Source organism: Kogia breviceps, chromosome 9, assembly GCF_026419965.1.
Source record: "Kogia breviceps isolate mKogBre1 chromosome 9, mKogBre1 haplotype 1, whole genome shotgun sequence".
Taxonomy (NCBI): domain Eukaryota; kingdom Metazoa; phylum Chordata; class Mammalia; order Artiodactyla; family Physeteridae; genus Kogia; species Kogia breviceps.
In genome coordinates this window covers 14,444,563-14,461,712 of record NC_081318.1, presented here as the reverse complement: position 1 = coordinate 14,461,712, position 17,150 = coordinate 14,444,563, and the positions used below count along the sequence as shown (strand labels likewise).

The following is a 17,150-nucleotide window of genomic DNA, read 5'->3' as shown; positions in this document are numbered from 1 at the left end:
GTCACTGTCGCTTAAATATATAGGCTGTTGTGAGAAAGGCAACACAGCTCTTACTCATCTGCTGAGCTCTGAGAAGATAAGCAAACCAAACAAAAAGGATATTTCTAAAGAGGTGAATGAACATAAGCAGAGTCAATGGAAAGGATCAATTTACTTTTCAACAATCTGATGTGGCTAGTTTTTTTAAAAAATGGCACTGTAGGTAGCATTTTGTCATGAATTGAGGACTGTCTCAAAGATGGGAAACACTGGGAAGTGACTTTTTGTGCAGTTATCACTGAAATTAACCCAGGATCCATAGTTTGACATTTAAAATAATGTGGAATCACAATCACCTAGACACGTCTCCATATTTGTAGTTAACTGTGAGCTCATCTTAGTATTTGGAGTAGCTAGGATGACCTTGGGTAAATTTTTTGAAATTACAAAAAGAGTTTCACTGTAGCAAATTATTGTTTGGCGTGAAGTTAAAACTCAAAAATGGTACCTAATTGGGAACCTTTGCAAATATAGACCTAGCAACAGAACCGTTTAGCATTTCACTGGTACTTTTTAAAAGCAGCAGCCTCAGGATTGTAACTAGAAGTCGACAGAAGACATTTCTATATTGGAAATCTTTAAAGAGTTTAGAATTTAGAAGATGTTAAGAGGAGAAAAATCTCATGAAAGTGACTTTGAAATATTAAGAAGTCATGGAGAAACATGAAATTTTATATGGAAGGGGGGAAAGAGTTTGGAAACCAGACTTGTAAGCTTAATGATTACCTGGCAAAACTTCAAAATGAATTTTTTTTTTTTCAAAATGAATTCTTATTAAAAACTTTTTAATGTTAGATATGGTAAAGTTTAGGATAATGCTATGAATGGGCCCAGTAAATAATGCTTCTCATTTAGTATTATTTGAACTGTCATTGTTTTTTAAGAGAGTTGTAGCTGAGAAGCAGGAGAAAAGAAACCAGGAACGCCTGAAAAGAAGAGAAGAAAGGGAGAGAGAAGAAAGGGAGAAGCTGAGGAGGTATGGAGTAATTAATTGAGTAGTCCAAATATCTGAAGTTGAACATCCCTGGTTCTAAAAAGAGATGTGATTATACAAGGTTTTAGAGTTAATAAATCTGGACATGAGAAACTTGTTTACTCTTAAAAATATTACTATGTGAAACAATGTTTATTCAAGTATGTTAACTTATGGCAGTTTAAGTTAAGGAGATTTCCTTCAAAATGTATGGAAGAGGGAATAAAGATTGCTTCACATCTGTATGTTTTGTAAGATTTATAACAAGGCCCTTTTCTAGCCCTCTGATTTTCATAATGGGCTAGCTTTGTACCAGGCTGGCATTGAGCTATTTTATGATATATACTTGTGGATAGAAGGTTTGGGTATTTTTTTTATCTGCTTCTTTCTTATTTTATGTTGTACTTGATTCTGTATTTCTTCAATTTAGGAGCTATAAACTATTAATTTTTATTCATTTATTAATAGCTAAATGTGCGCAATTCTTTTTTTTTTTTTTTTGGCGGTACACGGGCCTCTCACTGTTGTGGCCTCTCCCGTTGCGGAGCACAGGCTCCGGACGCGCAGGCTCAGTGGCCATGGCTCACGGGCCCAGCCGCTCCGCGGCATGTGGGATCTTCCCGGACCGGGGCACGAACCCGTGTCCCCTGCATTGGCAGGTGGACTCTCAACCTCTGCGCCACCAGGGAAGCCCCACAATTCTTTTTATATTAGTTGATAAAATCATATTCTTCATATTTAGAATGTTTACATGTTCTGGGTCACTTTTACCCATTGGCAGCAAGTTGTGTGGCATCTTATAAATTCAGCAATTTTCAGATGGAGGGGTATGCCACAAAACATTTACCTGTAGTTCTAACTTAATAGTGTTCCCTTAATTGTATTACATATCTCTGAAATTTAAATACCTTCTCTTCAGCAGATGTCCCTAAATTAATTAAAATCTTTGATAATACGGGACTAGGTTATGTCAGCTTCTAAGCTTTGATCATGTTACACTCAGTCTATTTCAAGACATTTAAACTGACTTCATTTGTGTTACATGGCTGGTAACAGGTAATCTTTTTTCGCTGTAATGACAAAACAAAGCTACATATCGACATGTTCCTGTCTAGAGGAACTGCTGTCATTCTTCCATTGATATATATGTGCTTCATTTACTGGTAAATTTTACCTCAGAGCTTTATCTCTGTTCTCTTTTGTGTATGCTAAGTTTCTATGGGAATATTGCCCAGTATTGTAATATTTAAGACAATATGAATGGTATTTGAAATCTCAGTTTAAGTTAAAATTCAACAGAATATAGTGCTACTAGTATAAACTATTCAACTGAGGTGATAGTCAAATGAGAAAAAAAATTCTTTGCAGGACTACATTTTCACATATGTAAAGATAATGAGAAAGTACATCACATCTTACTCCTTTAATGACAAATGGAAAATTGCCTTTAACATTGGTTATAAAATGTTAACACTGTTTCAGAAATGTTTAAAAAAAATTTTTTTTAAACTGTGAACTTGAGGACCTAAGTATGGAAGATGAGGAAATTACTAGTAAGTACAAAATGACACACAAAATGGGATTCCAACTATGGTATTGAAAAGGATAGTGATAAAAATTACTGTCACTTGGGCCTCCCTGGTGGCGCAGTGGTTGAGAATCCGCCTGCCTATGCAGGGGACACGGGTTCGTGCCCGGGTCCGGGAAGATCCCACATGCCACGGAGCGGCTGGGCCTGTGAGCCATGGCTGGGCCCATGAGCCATGGCCGCTGAGCCTGCGCGTCCGGAGCCTGTGCTCCGCGCAACGGGAGAGGCCACAACAGTGAGAGGCCCGCATACCACAAAGAAAAAAAAAAAAATTACTGTCACTTGATGCTTATTTTGTGTCTGCCACTGCACTAAGAATTTACGTATATTCATCTACTACATGAAAGCCCCCTGTGAAATTTTTATTACTATCCCTCTTTTGCAAATGACAGACTAAGCTGAGGGAAGATACATAATCTGCCCAGGCCACACAGATAGTGAGTGATGGAAACAGTTAAGATTTACATCAGGCTGAATCCGAAGTCATGCTGCAACCATGGTATATATTCTCCACCAAAAACCCCCTGTGACTTCCTATTAACTGTAATATTAGCTATTACTATCTGTTGAGCTTTAATTGTGTGCTAGGAAATATGAAGAGTACTTTATATAAGAGTATTGTGTGTCATATTAAGAAACATTGTAAGATTGAATTGAGTGTTCTAGGGATTATAGTATGAGGTGATAATTACAAAGTATTGTCTCACAGATTAGAAATCTTATTCTGTTCCTAGAGGGAAAGAAGAAATGACAGAGATACAAATAACAAAGAATTTTTTCCAGGTTGGAAGGTGGTTTTTGGAGATTTAGTGAGTTGTGTTGTGTTTTAGTCTTCTAGGAGCATATTCTTTTTTTTAGAGCCTGGTAGCCTAGTTAAGCGGTATGCCGAAGTGGGGAAGTCTGTAAAAGTTTGTGGTGCCTTTTGGAAAAAATTTGTATACATACATACAAGCCGTATATTTATAAAATTAATATAAAAATTAGAAATGAGGATGTAATTTTAACAGTACATTGTACCTTTTCTTCCTTTTTTATAGTTACTTTTCTAAAAATAGATATATTTTTTTTTAGGTCTCGATCACATAGCAAGAATCCTAAAAGGTAGGTATTATACAAGATAAGTTTTGAAGCTGTGTTTTCCAAAGGTAGTTTTTATAGATTAAATATCTTTCTTAAAATGAATGAGAATTAATATAATTAGTACTCTTAATTCTTTTGTAGCTCACATTTGAGAAGTGTCATTTGAGAAGTTGGTCAGAAGATACTCATGAGCTACAATTTAGTTTTATCACAGTAAAATCACAAAGTGCCCTGGAGAGTTATAGAGAAAGCTAAAAATATTTCAGAATATTTTATTAAAATCTTCTTTAGAAGCTCAGAGTAAACATGTGACGGGATTTATTTTTAAAAAATCAATTTGGGTGGTACATCTAAGAAACACATTCTGAGAGGTTGTACCTGTTCAAAATATAAATAGTTTGGATACATTTTGAATGAGGGAATCCATGGTGAGTTAATTAAGGGGGAAACTAAAATGTTTAGTTTGCACCCAATCTAGACTTTGAGTTTATTACTTCTCCCCTTGTACAAGTGATCCCCAAAAGCTTTAAAGGGGCATTTTATGGCCTTAAAAGAGGAAAGAGGACAAGATAACACTTTGTTTTGACCTATGGCACTACTGTTCTTTTTTACCGGTTGGTTAAATGCAAGCTTCTCCCTTTGTTGAAGAGAGATTTAAACTCTTTGTACATAGAACATCTTTAGATATTCAGGCCAGAAATTTAATTTCTATTACTCTAGTCCAAGCCACTTCTTACCTCACTATTTACAATAGCCTCCTAAGCAATTTCTTAATTTCTATTTCTGTTGTCCACTTTCCTTCACCTTGCTCTGATTTTACACATCGGCCAGAATGAGTTTTTTAAAAAGTGAAATAAATCATGTTGGCCCTGTCTTCAAACCCTCTAAAGGTATTCCATTTCATTCATAGGAGAAGTTGAAATCCTCACCATGGCTTTAAGTACAGTGATCAATGTGCCCTAGGGTAGTTACAGTTTATTTCTTGTCTTAGCATATTTATTAATAGCTCCCCCTTTCCCTCTGTATAATTTAATGTTGACAGCATCCTGTTTTTTTTTTTTTTTTTTTTTTTGCGGTACGTGGGCCTCTCACTGTTGTGGCCTCTCCCACAGCGGCCATGGTTCATGGGCCCAGCCGCTCCGCGGCATGTGGGATCTTCCCGGACCGGGGCAGAAACCCGTGTCCCCTGCATCGGCAGGCAGATTCTCAACCACTGCGCCACCAGGGAAGCCCTGAGAGCATCCTAGTTTGAATGATAAAGTACTTGGTCATCCTGCTTGTTAGATTCCTGATATTACTCTGCCTTGCTAATTTCATTGCAGCCAAAAGGGTTTCTTCTTTATTTTGACATGTTGAACTTTCTCTCACCTCAGGGCCTTTGCACCCATGTTCCCTCTACCTGAAGCAGTCTTCTCTGAGCTGGCTGATTAGCTGATTTCCTTACTCTTCATTTTATCTTTGCTTAAATGCGATTTTATAAGAAAAGCCTTTCCTGCCTATTCAATACAAAAGATGACCACCTTGTTTCGTTCTGCATTTTTACCCTTCTTAATATATCATTTCTTTATTCTCTGACCTATCTTTATTTACTGCCTACGTATCTGTGTAGGCCTCTTTCCGGAGTATAAGCTCCCTGAGGTTAAGGACTTTGCTTTATTTGCTGCTCAGTCTCCCCAGTACCTAGAGCAGTACAGTAGACACCCAGTAAATGGTTTTACTAGACAATTATTGTCTCATCTAGTAAAATGAAATTATGCGTTGGGAGAAATAACTTGTTATAATAGCTCAAAGTGAGTGATAAAAGAAAATATCATTTGATAAAAACTTGTATGGAATGAATTTTATCTTTTCCCTCTGTTTTCTTTTCAGAAATATTTAATTGTGAAAGTACTCTATTCAGCTGTGGTTGATACTAGGTCCACAATATGTCCTTTCTTTGAATATAATGTTAATATAAGCTGAATAGTTTCAAACGTTAACCAGATAATCATTTGAAAATAAACTCAGCTCATAATTTGATTAAATACCTCATTCTTTAAAGTGACTTAATTTTTAAAAGAGCTTTACTGAAGTTCAGTTTACACACCATACCATAAGTTTACCCATTTAAGTGTGCTGGTTAATGATTTTCAGTAAATTTAAAGTTGTACAACCGTCACAATCCAGTTTAGAATGTTTCCATCACTTTTAAAGTGGCTACTATCAAAATTCATACCTTTCTTCCGTTGTTTTCCCTCAGATGTTTTACGTCCTCTATATATGCCATCCCCATCCTGGCCGCAGACAGAATATACAAGTTAGTTTTGTGACCCAGTGGAGGCTACAGAAGTGCTTTTCCTTCTCTGTAAACCTACAAATACATATTTTTTTGCAGTTTAATTTCACAAATGGTTTATGCATGTTAATTTTTTCTCCCAAATTTATGTACTACTTGAATAGAGAACTGTCTTAACTGTGTTTTGATTACACGGACAAGGCACACTGTGGGCCTTTACACTTACTTCAATGGTCATATAACCTTTCCGGTTCAGTGAGTGAGTAACTTTATCCTAAACAGTATGCCTTCTCACGTGTTTCCTCCTTTCTGTCCATGTTCATCAGGTACATACTTTGTTTCTAAAGTATACTGAAAATCTTAGAAGTTTAAATGAAATTAAGTCCATAAAGCATCTAGATAATACAGTCACTGGCATGTAGTAGTGTTAGATTGTTTCCTTCATAAAAAATATTCCTGATGTAAATTTATACAACACTGATTGACCTCTGAGAACTAATGTTTAATTTTTATTTCAAAATTCTAATATGTAGTTGTTAATATACCAGCAATTCATTTTAGCATAGATTTAGCTGATTTGAAATAGTATTGGCATTAAGTAAGGCTACTGAGGGATAGTTTCTCTTTAAAGAGGAGGCTTTAGTAAATGAGAAATGTAGTTCCAACAAAGCTAAAAACTAAATATCTTTTGTAGATCCAGGTCCAGAGAGCATCGCAGACATAGGTCTCGCTCCATGTCACGGGAACGGAAAAGGAGAACTCGATCCAAATCCCGGGAGAAACGCCATCGCCACAGGTCCCGCTCCAGCAGCCGTAGTCGCAGCCGCAGCCACCAGAGAAGTGGGCACAGTTCTAGAGACAGGAGCAGAGAGCGATCCAGGAGGAGGTACTGAGGTCCATAGGAGGATATGGAACTACCTTTACAGTTTAGACTTGGAATACTAGTGGTTTGAACTTGGCATCTGCTAATTTGTACACATTTGTGTGTGAGTGTATAACATTTTTTTCCTGATAATATGGGTAGTTCAGAAAGAATATACTTATGAGCAAGAGTAAGAAATTGGAACCAATATGTGCAGAGGTTATTGCTTTTCTCTGCTTAGTGTGTCTTGGGAAAAAGTACTTTATGGGCAAATAATTTTAGGTACCAGTACTGTTAGAACTTTTCCAGTATGTATTGGTGAGTTAGGGACTCTGAGAAGTCCTTTCATTAAGAGTTGTCTGACTTACTGTTTTCTAAACTTCTTTGAGCTGGTGTACTTTTTCAGAGCAGACACATTCAGTATATTCTTGTTTATTCTGCACTATAGATATGCATTGTTATATACAGTTAGTTTGGCAGGGCAGGTTCAGAATTTTAAGGAAGTTAGACGTCATTGGCATGAACATTCAAAACGTGCAAGGAGAGCAGACCCAGGGTGAGGTATGTTTTAAGGACTTGAATATCTAATCAGGATAAAGGATTAGAATGTGGTGGAGCCTTAAGCACTCATGGTCTGTATAGACCAAGCTCCCCAAACCTCTCAGGTCCCATTATGGCCCTTAAGCCAGGTCATTTCTATGGAACAGAAACATTTTTTGAGTGCCTAGTATCTACTAATCTTAAGTTTTCTATGGATTACTCCACATAAAGTCCATGATAAATTTTTAACAGCTTTCTGCAGATTTTTTTTTTTTTCCCCTCAGCTAGCCATTCCCCGAAACTGCATTGGATATAATAGGCTCTTTTATTTATTCCTTATATTCTTGCCTTGTTCCAAGTAGGTTTCCTCCCCCACCCCCAGCTTTACTGAGGCATAATTGACAAAGTAAGACATGTAAAGTGTGCATTGTGGTAATTTGCTCTACATATACATTGTGAAAGGATTCCTTCCATCTATAGTTAGTTAACACCTCCATCACCTCACATATATTTTTATTGTTTTTGGTGAGGACATTTAAGTTCCACTCTCTTAGAAAACCAAGTAGTTCTTCAGGTGACTTTAAATCAGTCATAATTGTATACTTACTACTGTACTAGGCCTAGTAAAAAAAGAAGTATAATGTAGTTGAGCAGCTTTATTCAAGTGAGTTAGGGCACAGGACTAACAGCACCTTTGACAATAGTGAGCACTAACAAAGCGCTAAGCTGGGTACCGGAGTAAACGACACAGGAGCTTCGGTAAGGGAAGTACCAGCGTTTAAAAAAAAAAAGGCTTCAGGGAATAGCCTAAAACCTAGAGTGGGTATAATCCCATTGGTAAAACCAGGTAGGAAAAAGATATTCTGGGTATTACACGCAAATGCAGAGAATGAGCAGGGAATTCATGAGGGCAGAGCTCTGCAGAGTGTGATTCTAGGCCACTGCTCTCATTCTTGAAACTAGGCACACAGTACGGTGTCCAGAAAAATACATTTTTTAAAAAAACTTCATGAATCTTACCTGCACTGTAAATTTTAAGAATCATTTTGCTGGTTGATAGGTCTAGATAATTTCTCTTGTCAGCTTGGCTACGTGTCATTTTTTCTGATGTCTCTGAACTCTTAAATGTCATTTTTGGTGGTGGGGATGGAGAGATGGGCATGAAGTCTCCTCTTCTGGAACCTAGTCCCTAATGTTTGCTCCGTTAATGAAGATATAGGAAATTTTCCCACCATACCACCTGACACCCCTCATCTAGTATTTTCAGCATGTTAATAAAGAGGATTATTTTTGTAAAATTATTTCTGTTGTCAAGAGCACTTCTAATCTTGATACTCAAATTACTTTTTCAAAGCAATATTTTGTTTTTTGCCAAAAATTAGCAGACAATTGCTACTACAATCTACATTTACTGTATGAAAGAGAATATCAAGTTATTGCTACATAGTAGTTGAGTTTAAATTTCACGGTAAGCCCCAGTTAAAGGTCTTTTATAACTTGCCATTCTCTTGCTCCAGCTGTGAGATACTGGTCTCCAATATAAGTAGATTCTGCCTGTGGCCTTTCTGGGTAACAGTTACCCTTGGTAAAGGAGGACCGTTCGCATTTTTCTGCTGCCTGCTGTGTTCAGACACGTACAGTGCAGACTTCAGAGTCAAATTATCTAATTACCCCTCCTGTCTTTCCTTATCTACTTAGTAGAAGGGTGCCTGCTTCATCAGGATTATTGGTAGTTTGAGTGAAATACTGAGTGAAAACTGCTTCTGTAATAAGGACACTGTAATCTCTGGCAAAATACTAGTTGATACAGTTTGTTATTATTTCTCTGGGACTTACCAGCAATGTGTGTCCTTATTCTTAGGCATCATCTCAGTTGTCTCTCTTCATATTCCATTCCTACAAAGACATGGATAGGAATGTGTCCTGTATGCTTTAACACATTATTTTTAAATTAAGCTTATTAAAACCTTAATTAAGTAGAATGCCAGAAGTTGACATTTAATCTTTCAACCTTTTTGGTTTAATCCTTTTTAACTATATTTCTAAAACTGGGTAGTAGGGTAGTACTTTTTCCCCTGCCTTAGAAGTTGAAAGTATTACTTAATCAGACCTCAGATCCTAATTCTGAACGTGGGCTAAGTGAGAGAATTATGTAAAAGCACCATGTCACCTGTGAAGAACCAAATAAATGTAATATGTTACTGATTTATTCTAGATGTTGAAGGTATAGAAGATTCCATATTAATTCTGATCCCCTAATGTCCTTTGGTTTCCTTTTGATTGACTCTCTGGTATGAGCTTCTTACCTTTCTTCTTGACTTGGGTATGGGAATGGAAAGGTGGTATTAAACAGTTACAGTTAATCAAGATTTATTAGTGTGATCATCTTTCTCTGTCTTCTGATTTTTTTCTGTCGGTTGAATGAGCTAACTCAGCAGGAATAAAGCAGAGTTTTAAAATAATAAATGGTTGCTTAAAGCCATATCACTGAGTAGTTCTCTTACCTGAGTGTTGGCAGACTGTTGCCTGCAGGCCAAATGTGGCTCCACAGCCTGTTTTTATACAGCCAGGGAGCTATGGATGATGGTTTTTATATCGTTAAGGGGTTGACAAAAAGAAAAGGAAGAGTATACCACACTCACATGACCTGCAACACCTAAAATGTTTATCATCCCTCTGGGCAGACAGCAAAGAGAAGAGGGTTCCTGACCCCTGTCCTAAGCCACTGATTTCCATCTGACTGGGAATCTACATCCTATTATATATTCTTAACATACTGAATAACATCTTTAAGGTATTGTCTATATATTATTTTTATATTAAATATGTTTGCTATGAACTGGAGAAGCTTTAGGGTTGCCTCTAAGATAATGAGAATGTCCTGTAAATCAGTTTGGCTTCATGGTTTTTGACCCTGAGCTATTTGCCTTCACGCATCTCCTTGTCTTAGTACCCTCATCAAATACAGTAGTGCTCTTTTCTTGGATGCATTCTGTATGTCTTCAGCTAATCAGTACCTTAATATTTATCCGATTCTTTCATTTGGATTTTGGGTTTCCCAACACATTTTGCTCCTCAAATTAATATTTTTCAGATCCTCAAAAGAGAGATTCAGAGAACAAGACTTAGCATCACGTGACAGAGACAGGAATTCAAGAGACAGATCACCTCGTGACAGAGATCGAAAAGATAAGAAGCGGTCCTATGAGAGCGCTAATGGCAGATCAGAAGACAGGAGGAGCTCTGAAGAGCGCGAAGCAGGGGAGATATAATTAGCTGTGTACATATCCTCAATCCTTAAGCTTCCTCTGGAGTTACATACTATTGTTTAGTTTACAGCTGTTCAGGGTGACACAGTGAGCAGCTCCAGACACCGATCCAGCTAGGCTAGGTGTATAGCATCTAACTTGGTCTGAACTTGTTTTCTTTGATGAATTCTAAAACTACATCCATAGTTTCTGGTGAACTTGTAATACACTTCTGAAAGTACAGTTTTATATAATAAGATGCTGATGTCTTTATTCTTTCTAGTAGGAGTGATAGTGAATGAATTGTGTTACTTGCCTTGGGATTTTTTGAACATTTGTAAAATGCTGTCTTCCTTTCTCGTCCAAAAAACAGCAACTTTGGGAATTTCTTTTTAATCCTTCTTCCTTTGACTCTGTATCCCCTGATACCTCTACCCTCTACTTGTAAGAGAAAGGGGTGCAGGGAAGCAATATAACTTCTGTTCTAAGGTTCTATTCCCATTATTAATTACTAGCTGATTACAGTTCAGAACATTTATACTGGAATATGTGCTGAAGAAATTTAAAATACTGGGAGTTTTGTTTGTCTAACGGTGCCTCTTTTTAGAGTGGGAAGTTGAACAGCTGTTGCATTACATGCTTTGCTTTTTTATTGAAATTTTGAAATTAAACATGTCTTGATTTTTCTGTTCTATTGAATAGCTACGTTCAGGATGTTTTGAGATGGGGGGTGGGGGCAGGGACTCTTTCATAAGCACTTGTTTTATTTTGTGTGTGTGGAGTATGAAGATTACACTCTTATTGTAAAAAATAATAAAATGAAAATCACCACCACCATCATTAAACTGTAACTTGTCTAGTAAATTGTCACTAGAACTACTTGCTGTGGCCATTCCTATTCTGTTACTAATAGTGCCTTACTGTGCAAGGCACCAAAGGAAATAAATATATACTTACAGATTCAAGATGAATTGTTGCTCCACCTGGGCCCTTGCTGGCTATATTCCAGCTACTTCAGGACTGTCTGTAACAATCGCTGTAGAGAAGGACCAGACCTGCAGAAGAAATTGAGTTTATTTGTTTTGTTTTTCTTCACATTGGGCAAATTGAAATAAAAACATAGTGTAACCAGTGTAATGAGACTAACGATTTCTGCATTGAAAAGCTATCTACCCACTCGTGTTTAAACAGTAGTCAAAACTTGCGATTCTTGAAAAACGAGTATAATGAAATAAGGGTCTGTGAGTGAGTATAGTTAAGATCCTTTCAAGGACTATTTCTATCTTTAGTTCCGTAAGTTTAACAAATTTGATGTGACAGGAATGTAAGCCTCAGAAACTGAAACTAATCATTTTAAGTGACATCAGATTTACATCTAAAGGGGACAGACCTCAAGTTCCCCGTTTACCAAGTTGTGCCTCATTAAATGAGGTTTTCCTGCCATGTTTGGTTCCACACATTCAGTTCATACAAAGTTTTATCCGAGACCCAGCTGCATCAGTACCCATTTATTTTTGGTTGCTCAGAAATCATTTTGTTATCTACTTCCTAGTGGTCCCTGCTGTTCTCTTCAATCCTCAAAAGCACTTCAGACACTTAGTACCTTAGGGTGTGTGTGGAGTGAGGTCCAAAAGGTTAATCTGGTAGGTGCAAGGAAGGCTGTCTGTAACCTGGCCCATCATAGTGATGTACGTGGAGTTAAATACCACATATCTAAGTGGCCACCAACAAACAGGTCAGCAATAGCCAGTGAAGGACATCGTCATCATCCAGGGGCTGGGCACCATGGTGGATCACCTCACCTGCACGTTCCTGAACTGAATAACCCCATTTTAAAAGACCCTTTTAAAACAATTCTGTGGCTTAGATACTGCTAGTATTTGTTTTTGTTTTTAATTTATTTTATTTGGCTGCATTGGGTCTTCGTTGCTGTGTGTGGGCTTTCTCTAGTTGTGGCAAGCAGGGCCTACTCTTCATTGCAGTGCACAGGCTTCTCATTGCTGTGGCTTCTTTTGTTGCAGAGCACGGGCTCTAGGCATACAGGCTTCAGTAGTTGTGGCTCGCGGGCTCTAGAGCACAGGCTCAGGAGTTGTGGCGCACGGGCTTAGTTGCTCCGCAGCATGTGGGATACTCCTGGAGCAGGGCTCCAACCCGTGTCCCCGGCATTGGCAGGCGGATTCTACCACTGCGCCACCAGGGAAGTCCCACCACTACACTAGTATTTGGACTTGAGAGTAAATGTACATTTTTGATAGTCATCCTTGAGCCGGGGTAACCATTCTGAGTTAGAATAACCCTAAAGTCTCTCATACACAATTTGGTATTTTTTTGTTAATCTTTAGAGAAAGTTTAGTCACATTTGCAAGAATATTTGATCCTCTGGGGATGTTATGCTAAGTATTTTCCTTCAATAAGGCCCTCATTTTAGGGACTTATGGTGGCGCAGTGGATAACAATTGGCCTGCCAGCGCAGGGGAGATGAGTTTGATTCCTGGTCCAGGAAGATCCCACGTGCCGAGGAGCAGCTAAGCCCGCGCACCACAACTACTGAGCCTGTGCGCTACAACTACTGAAGCCCACATGCTTAGAGCCTGTGCATCGCAATGAGAAACCACCACAAGGAGAACCCTGTGCACTGCAACAAAGAATAGCCCCTGCTCGCCAGAACTAGAGGAAGGCTGCACGCAGCGACAAAGACCCAATGCAGCCAAAAATTTAAAAAAAATTAATTTTATTTAAGACCCTCATTTTACTGTCAGCAAGCATTTTCTCCAAAGCTGCACTGCTGAGCTGTATCAACTCAAAAGAAAAACCCCTCCATTTGTAAGACTTGTTTTTTCCCAGTAAGACTTTCTTACCTTTCTGATAAAAAGTTAAACCTTAGTTTTAGGGTTGATTTATCAAGTTCCTGGTTTTACCTTCCAAGTTCCATTTTAAGAGCCTACTTCCATATACAATTTCGTAACAGCTTTCAACATTAGCCCTTTGAGCTAGAGCCCAGCATGCACTAGAGTTTTGTCATTCAAGGTAGTAATTTGTCATTCATTGTGACAAATTAATTTGTCATTCAATATGGTACCTTTTCAAAAGGGTAGTGTTAGGTAAAAGCCCATCGTAAGTTTTTATAAACAAATGTTGGTGATAAGTTTAAAATCATAAGTACTTACAGGGTTTAACATTAAAGATCCAAGTAAACATTACATAACAATGAAAGTATGCACATTTAAGGTAGATACTCGACTGATCCGTACAGGTGCAGCTATGCAGATTGTTAAGCCATTGAAACACACCCCTCAGTTGGTAATTAGCTGCTGCCCTGAGCTTCCTGAGTGCCTCCCCCCCACTCCAAACCATCCTTGCATCTCTTAGGTTTAGGTCTGGTATAGCTGAGAATCTTCAGAACCTTGATCCAGCACAATACACTATACTGATATTTTTGGGGAAAAATTCTTGTCTGTTTTTCCTATCTGGAAAAAAGCTATTTACATCCATTATTCATTATACCTTGACTACTGGTATTTAGATTTTCCCAGGATATAAATAATGCAATAAATACTAAGTTGTTCTTTCTTTTCATTGCCTGTTGCAATTTGAAAAGAAAAAAAAAAAAAATTCACCAGCAGAGTTGGGAAAGGCAGGAGAGGGCTGAGAACAGGGGTTTTGATGGCAGAGGCAGACTGGGTGGGGCTAGGCATGGGACTACCAGTAGGGTGGTGCTGGGGCCACAGGTGAGCAGGGCTCTGTGAGCTACTGGGGGCAGCAGATGTTTCAGAACTGTGAGGTGTACCTACATGTTCTCCAGGGACCAGCAGAAACCAGGATGTCAGAGGTTTGGGGTCTACAAGCACACCTAGGGTCAGATCAAACTACATGCCAGCATGGCAGGGTTCCGGCTGAAAGCAAGGCATTCAGACGCACAGAACTGGGCTCTCAGTCAAGGATCCAGCAAGATGAGGCCATATAGAAAGTGCTAGCACCAGAATCTGCAGATAATGCGTTGGGAGAGGCTCCTAGGGTCCCAAACACAATGCACTCCTTTACCTGGATACTGTTGGCTGCTTGTAACAGAAGATCCAACTCAAACAGCCTTACACAAGAAGGGTCTGTTGGCTCACATGATTGCATTCCATGTGACGGCTTCATTCTCAGGTTGGCACAGAGCCAGATACCCAGATGAAAAACTTACCAAACCAGGTTCATCTTGCCTGACGTTCAGGGAACTGAAACGCTGAGATTCCAAGGTTTGAGGCAAAGAGAGGATGTCTTCGCAAGTTAGCCGAGGTAGGAGATGGGAGAACCGATCTCAAGCCTGCCTCCCCGAGGGCAAGGGGCTCTCAGCGTAGTGATGGGATGATGAATAAAGCAGCAGAGTGGCATGCTCTTGGATTGGAAAAATTAATATTGTTAAAATGGCCATACTACCGAAAGCATTCTGCAGACTTACGGCTATCCCTATCAAATTACCCATAACATCTTTCACAGAACTAGAACAAATAATCCTAAAATTCATATGGAACCATTAAAAGACCAAGCATAGCCAAAGCAATCCTGAAGAAAACAAAGCAGGAGGCATAACCCTTCCCAGACTTAAGGCACTACTACAAAGCTACAGTAATCAAAACAGTGTGGTATTGGCACAAAAGCAGACATGGATCAATGGAACAGAATAGAGAGCCCAGAAATAAACCCAAACACCTATGGTCAATTAATCTTCAATAAAGGAGGCAAGAATATACAATGGGAAAAAGTCTCCTCAGCAAGTGGGAAAACTGGACAGCCACATGTAAATCAATGAGGTTAGAACACACCCTCTCACCATTACACAAAAATAAACTCAAAATGGCTTAATGACTTAAGACATGACACCATAAAACTCCTAGAAGAGAACATAGGCAAAATATTCTCTGACATAAACCCTACCAATATTTTTTTAGGTCTCCCAAGGCAATAGCAATAAAACCAAAAATAAACAAATGGGACCTAGTCAAACTTACAAGCTTTTGCACAGCAAAGGAAACCATAAACAAAACGAAAAGACAACCTACAGAATGGGAGAAAATACTTGCAAACAATGTGACCGACAAGGGTTTAATTTCCAAAACATACAAACAAGTCATACGACTCAACAGCAAACAACCCAATCGAAAAATGGGCAGAAGACCTAAACAGACATTTATCCAAAGGAGACATACAGATGGCCAACAGGCACATGAAAAGATTCTCAACATTGCTAATTATTAGAGAAATGCAAATCAAAACTATAATGAGGTATCACCTCACACCAGTCAGAATGGCCGTCATTAAAAAGTCTACAAATAACAAATGCTGGAGAAAGTGTGGAAAAAAGAAAACCCTCCTACACTGTTGGTGGGAATGTAAGCTGTTGCAGCCACTGTGGAAAACAGTATGGAGGTTCCTCAGAAAACTAAAAAAAAAATTACCATATGATCCAGCAATCCCACTCCTGGGCATATATCCAGACAAAACTATAATTCAAAAACCACATGCACCCCTATGTTCATAGCAGCACTATTCACAATAGCCAAGACATGGAAACAACCCAAGTGTTCATGAATTGATAAAGAGGATGTGGTACATACATACAATGGAACATTACTCAGCCATAAAAAAAGAATGAAATAATGCCATTTGCAGCAACATGGATGCAACTAGAGATTATCATACTAAGAGAAGTCAAAGACAAATACCATATATCACTTATGTGTGGAATCTAAAATATGACACAAATGAACCTATTTATGAAACAGAATCACAGACACAGAGAACACACTTGTGGTTGCTGGGGGGAGGGGGTTGGGGGAGGGATGGAGTGGGAGGTTGGGGTGAGGAGATGGGAGCTTTTTGTTTGGTTTTTCTTTTTGGTTGTGCTGCATGGCTTTTGGGATCTTAGTTCCCCGACGAGGGATCGAACCCAGGCCCCCTGCAGTGGAGGCACTGAGTCCCAACCACTGGACCTCCGGGGAATTCCCCGTAAGCTTTTATATAGAGAAAGAATAAACAACAAAGTCCTACTCTATAGCACAGAAAACTATATTCAATATTGGATAATAAACCACAATGGAAAAGAATATAAAAAATGTATATGTGTATAATTTAAATCACTTTGCTGTACCGCAGTAATTATTAACACAACATTGTAAAATCAACTCTACTTCAATTTTAAAAATGGGGCGGTGTGTGGCGTGTGGGGAGAGGTGATTGGGAGAAGATGCGGGAATCATTCTGCGCTGGCGTAACTAAGCTATAAGCCTCTGGAGTTTGGGAAAGTCACCGGGCAGGCACCCACTCATGCTCAGCTGGAGGGAGGGTGGGTGGTCCTAACCAGCCTTAACGGGCTCAGCTGCACTAGATGCAGTTGAGAGTCCAAGTTCCTGGGAAATAACTCAGGCACACATCTTATTGTTCAGGCTACGGGCCTCTTAGAAGACATGCAAGTATTGAAACAACTTTGATTAGTGAAGGCAGGGGAAGTGGATTTGATTAATCCTCATGCACCGTTTCAGTCCCCCAAATCTTTTGATCAT

At 38.8% G+C, this 17,150-nt stretch overlaps 2 protein-coding genes across 22 annotated transcripts in view; one reads left to right on the top strand and one right to left on the bottom strand.

Annotated features, from left to right (window-relative positions):
• Positions 1 to 11,742, top strand: part of LUC7L2 (LUC7 like 2, pre-mRNA splicing factor) — a 56,166-nt gene extending 44,424 nt beyond the window's left edge. For all 21 annotated transcript variants that reach the window (XM_059074929.2, XM_067042038.1, XM_059074927.2 and 18 more), the window contains 4 exons: positions 924 to 1,015; positions 3,672 to 3,701; positions 6,650 to 6,841; positions 10,452 to 11,742. In XM_059074929.2, the coding sequence (XP_058930912.1) occupies positions 924 to 1,015; positions 3,672 to 3,701; positions 6,650 to 6,841; positions 10,452 to 10,629 (492 nt within the window). In that variant the 3' untranslated portion in view covers positions 10,630 to 11,742. The remainder of the gene's footprint in view (positions 1 to 923; positions 1,016 to 3,671; positions 3,702 to 6,649; positions 6,842 to 10,451) is intronic.
• KLRG2 (killer cell lectin like receptor G2) overlaps positions 9,194 to 17,150 on the bottom strand; it is a 42,981-nt gene continuing 35,024 nt past the window's right edge. Inside the window, exons 4-6 of the transcript XR_010842066.1 lie at positions 14,792 to 14,985; positions 11,563 to 11,660; positions 9,194 to 9,253 (exon numbers count right to left, since the gene is read on the bottom strand). The gene's annotated coding sequence lies outside the window, so the exon portion shown is untranslated. The remainder of the gene's footprint in view (positions 9,254 to 11,562; positions 11,661 to 14,791; positions 14,986 to 17,150) is intronic.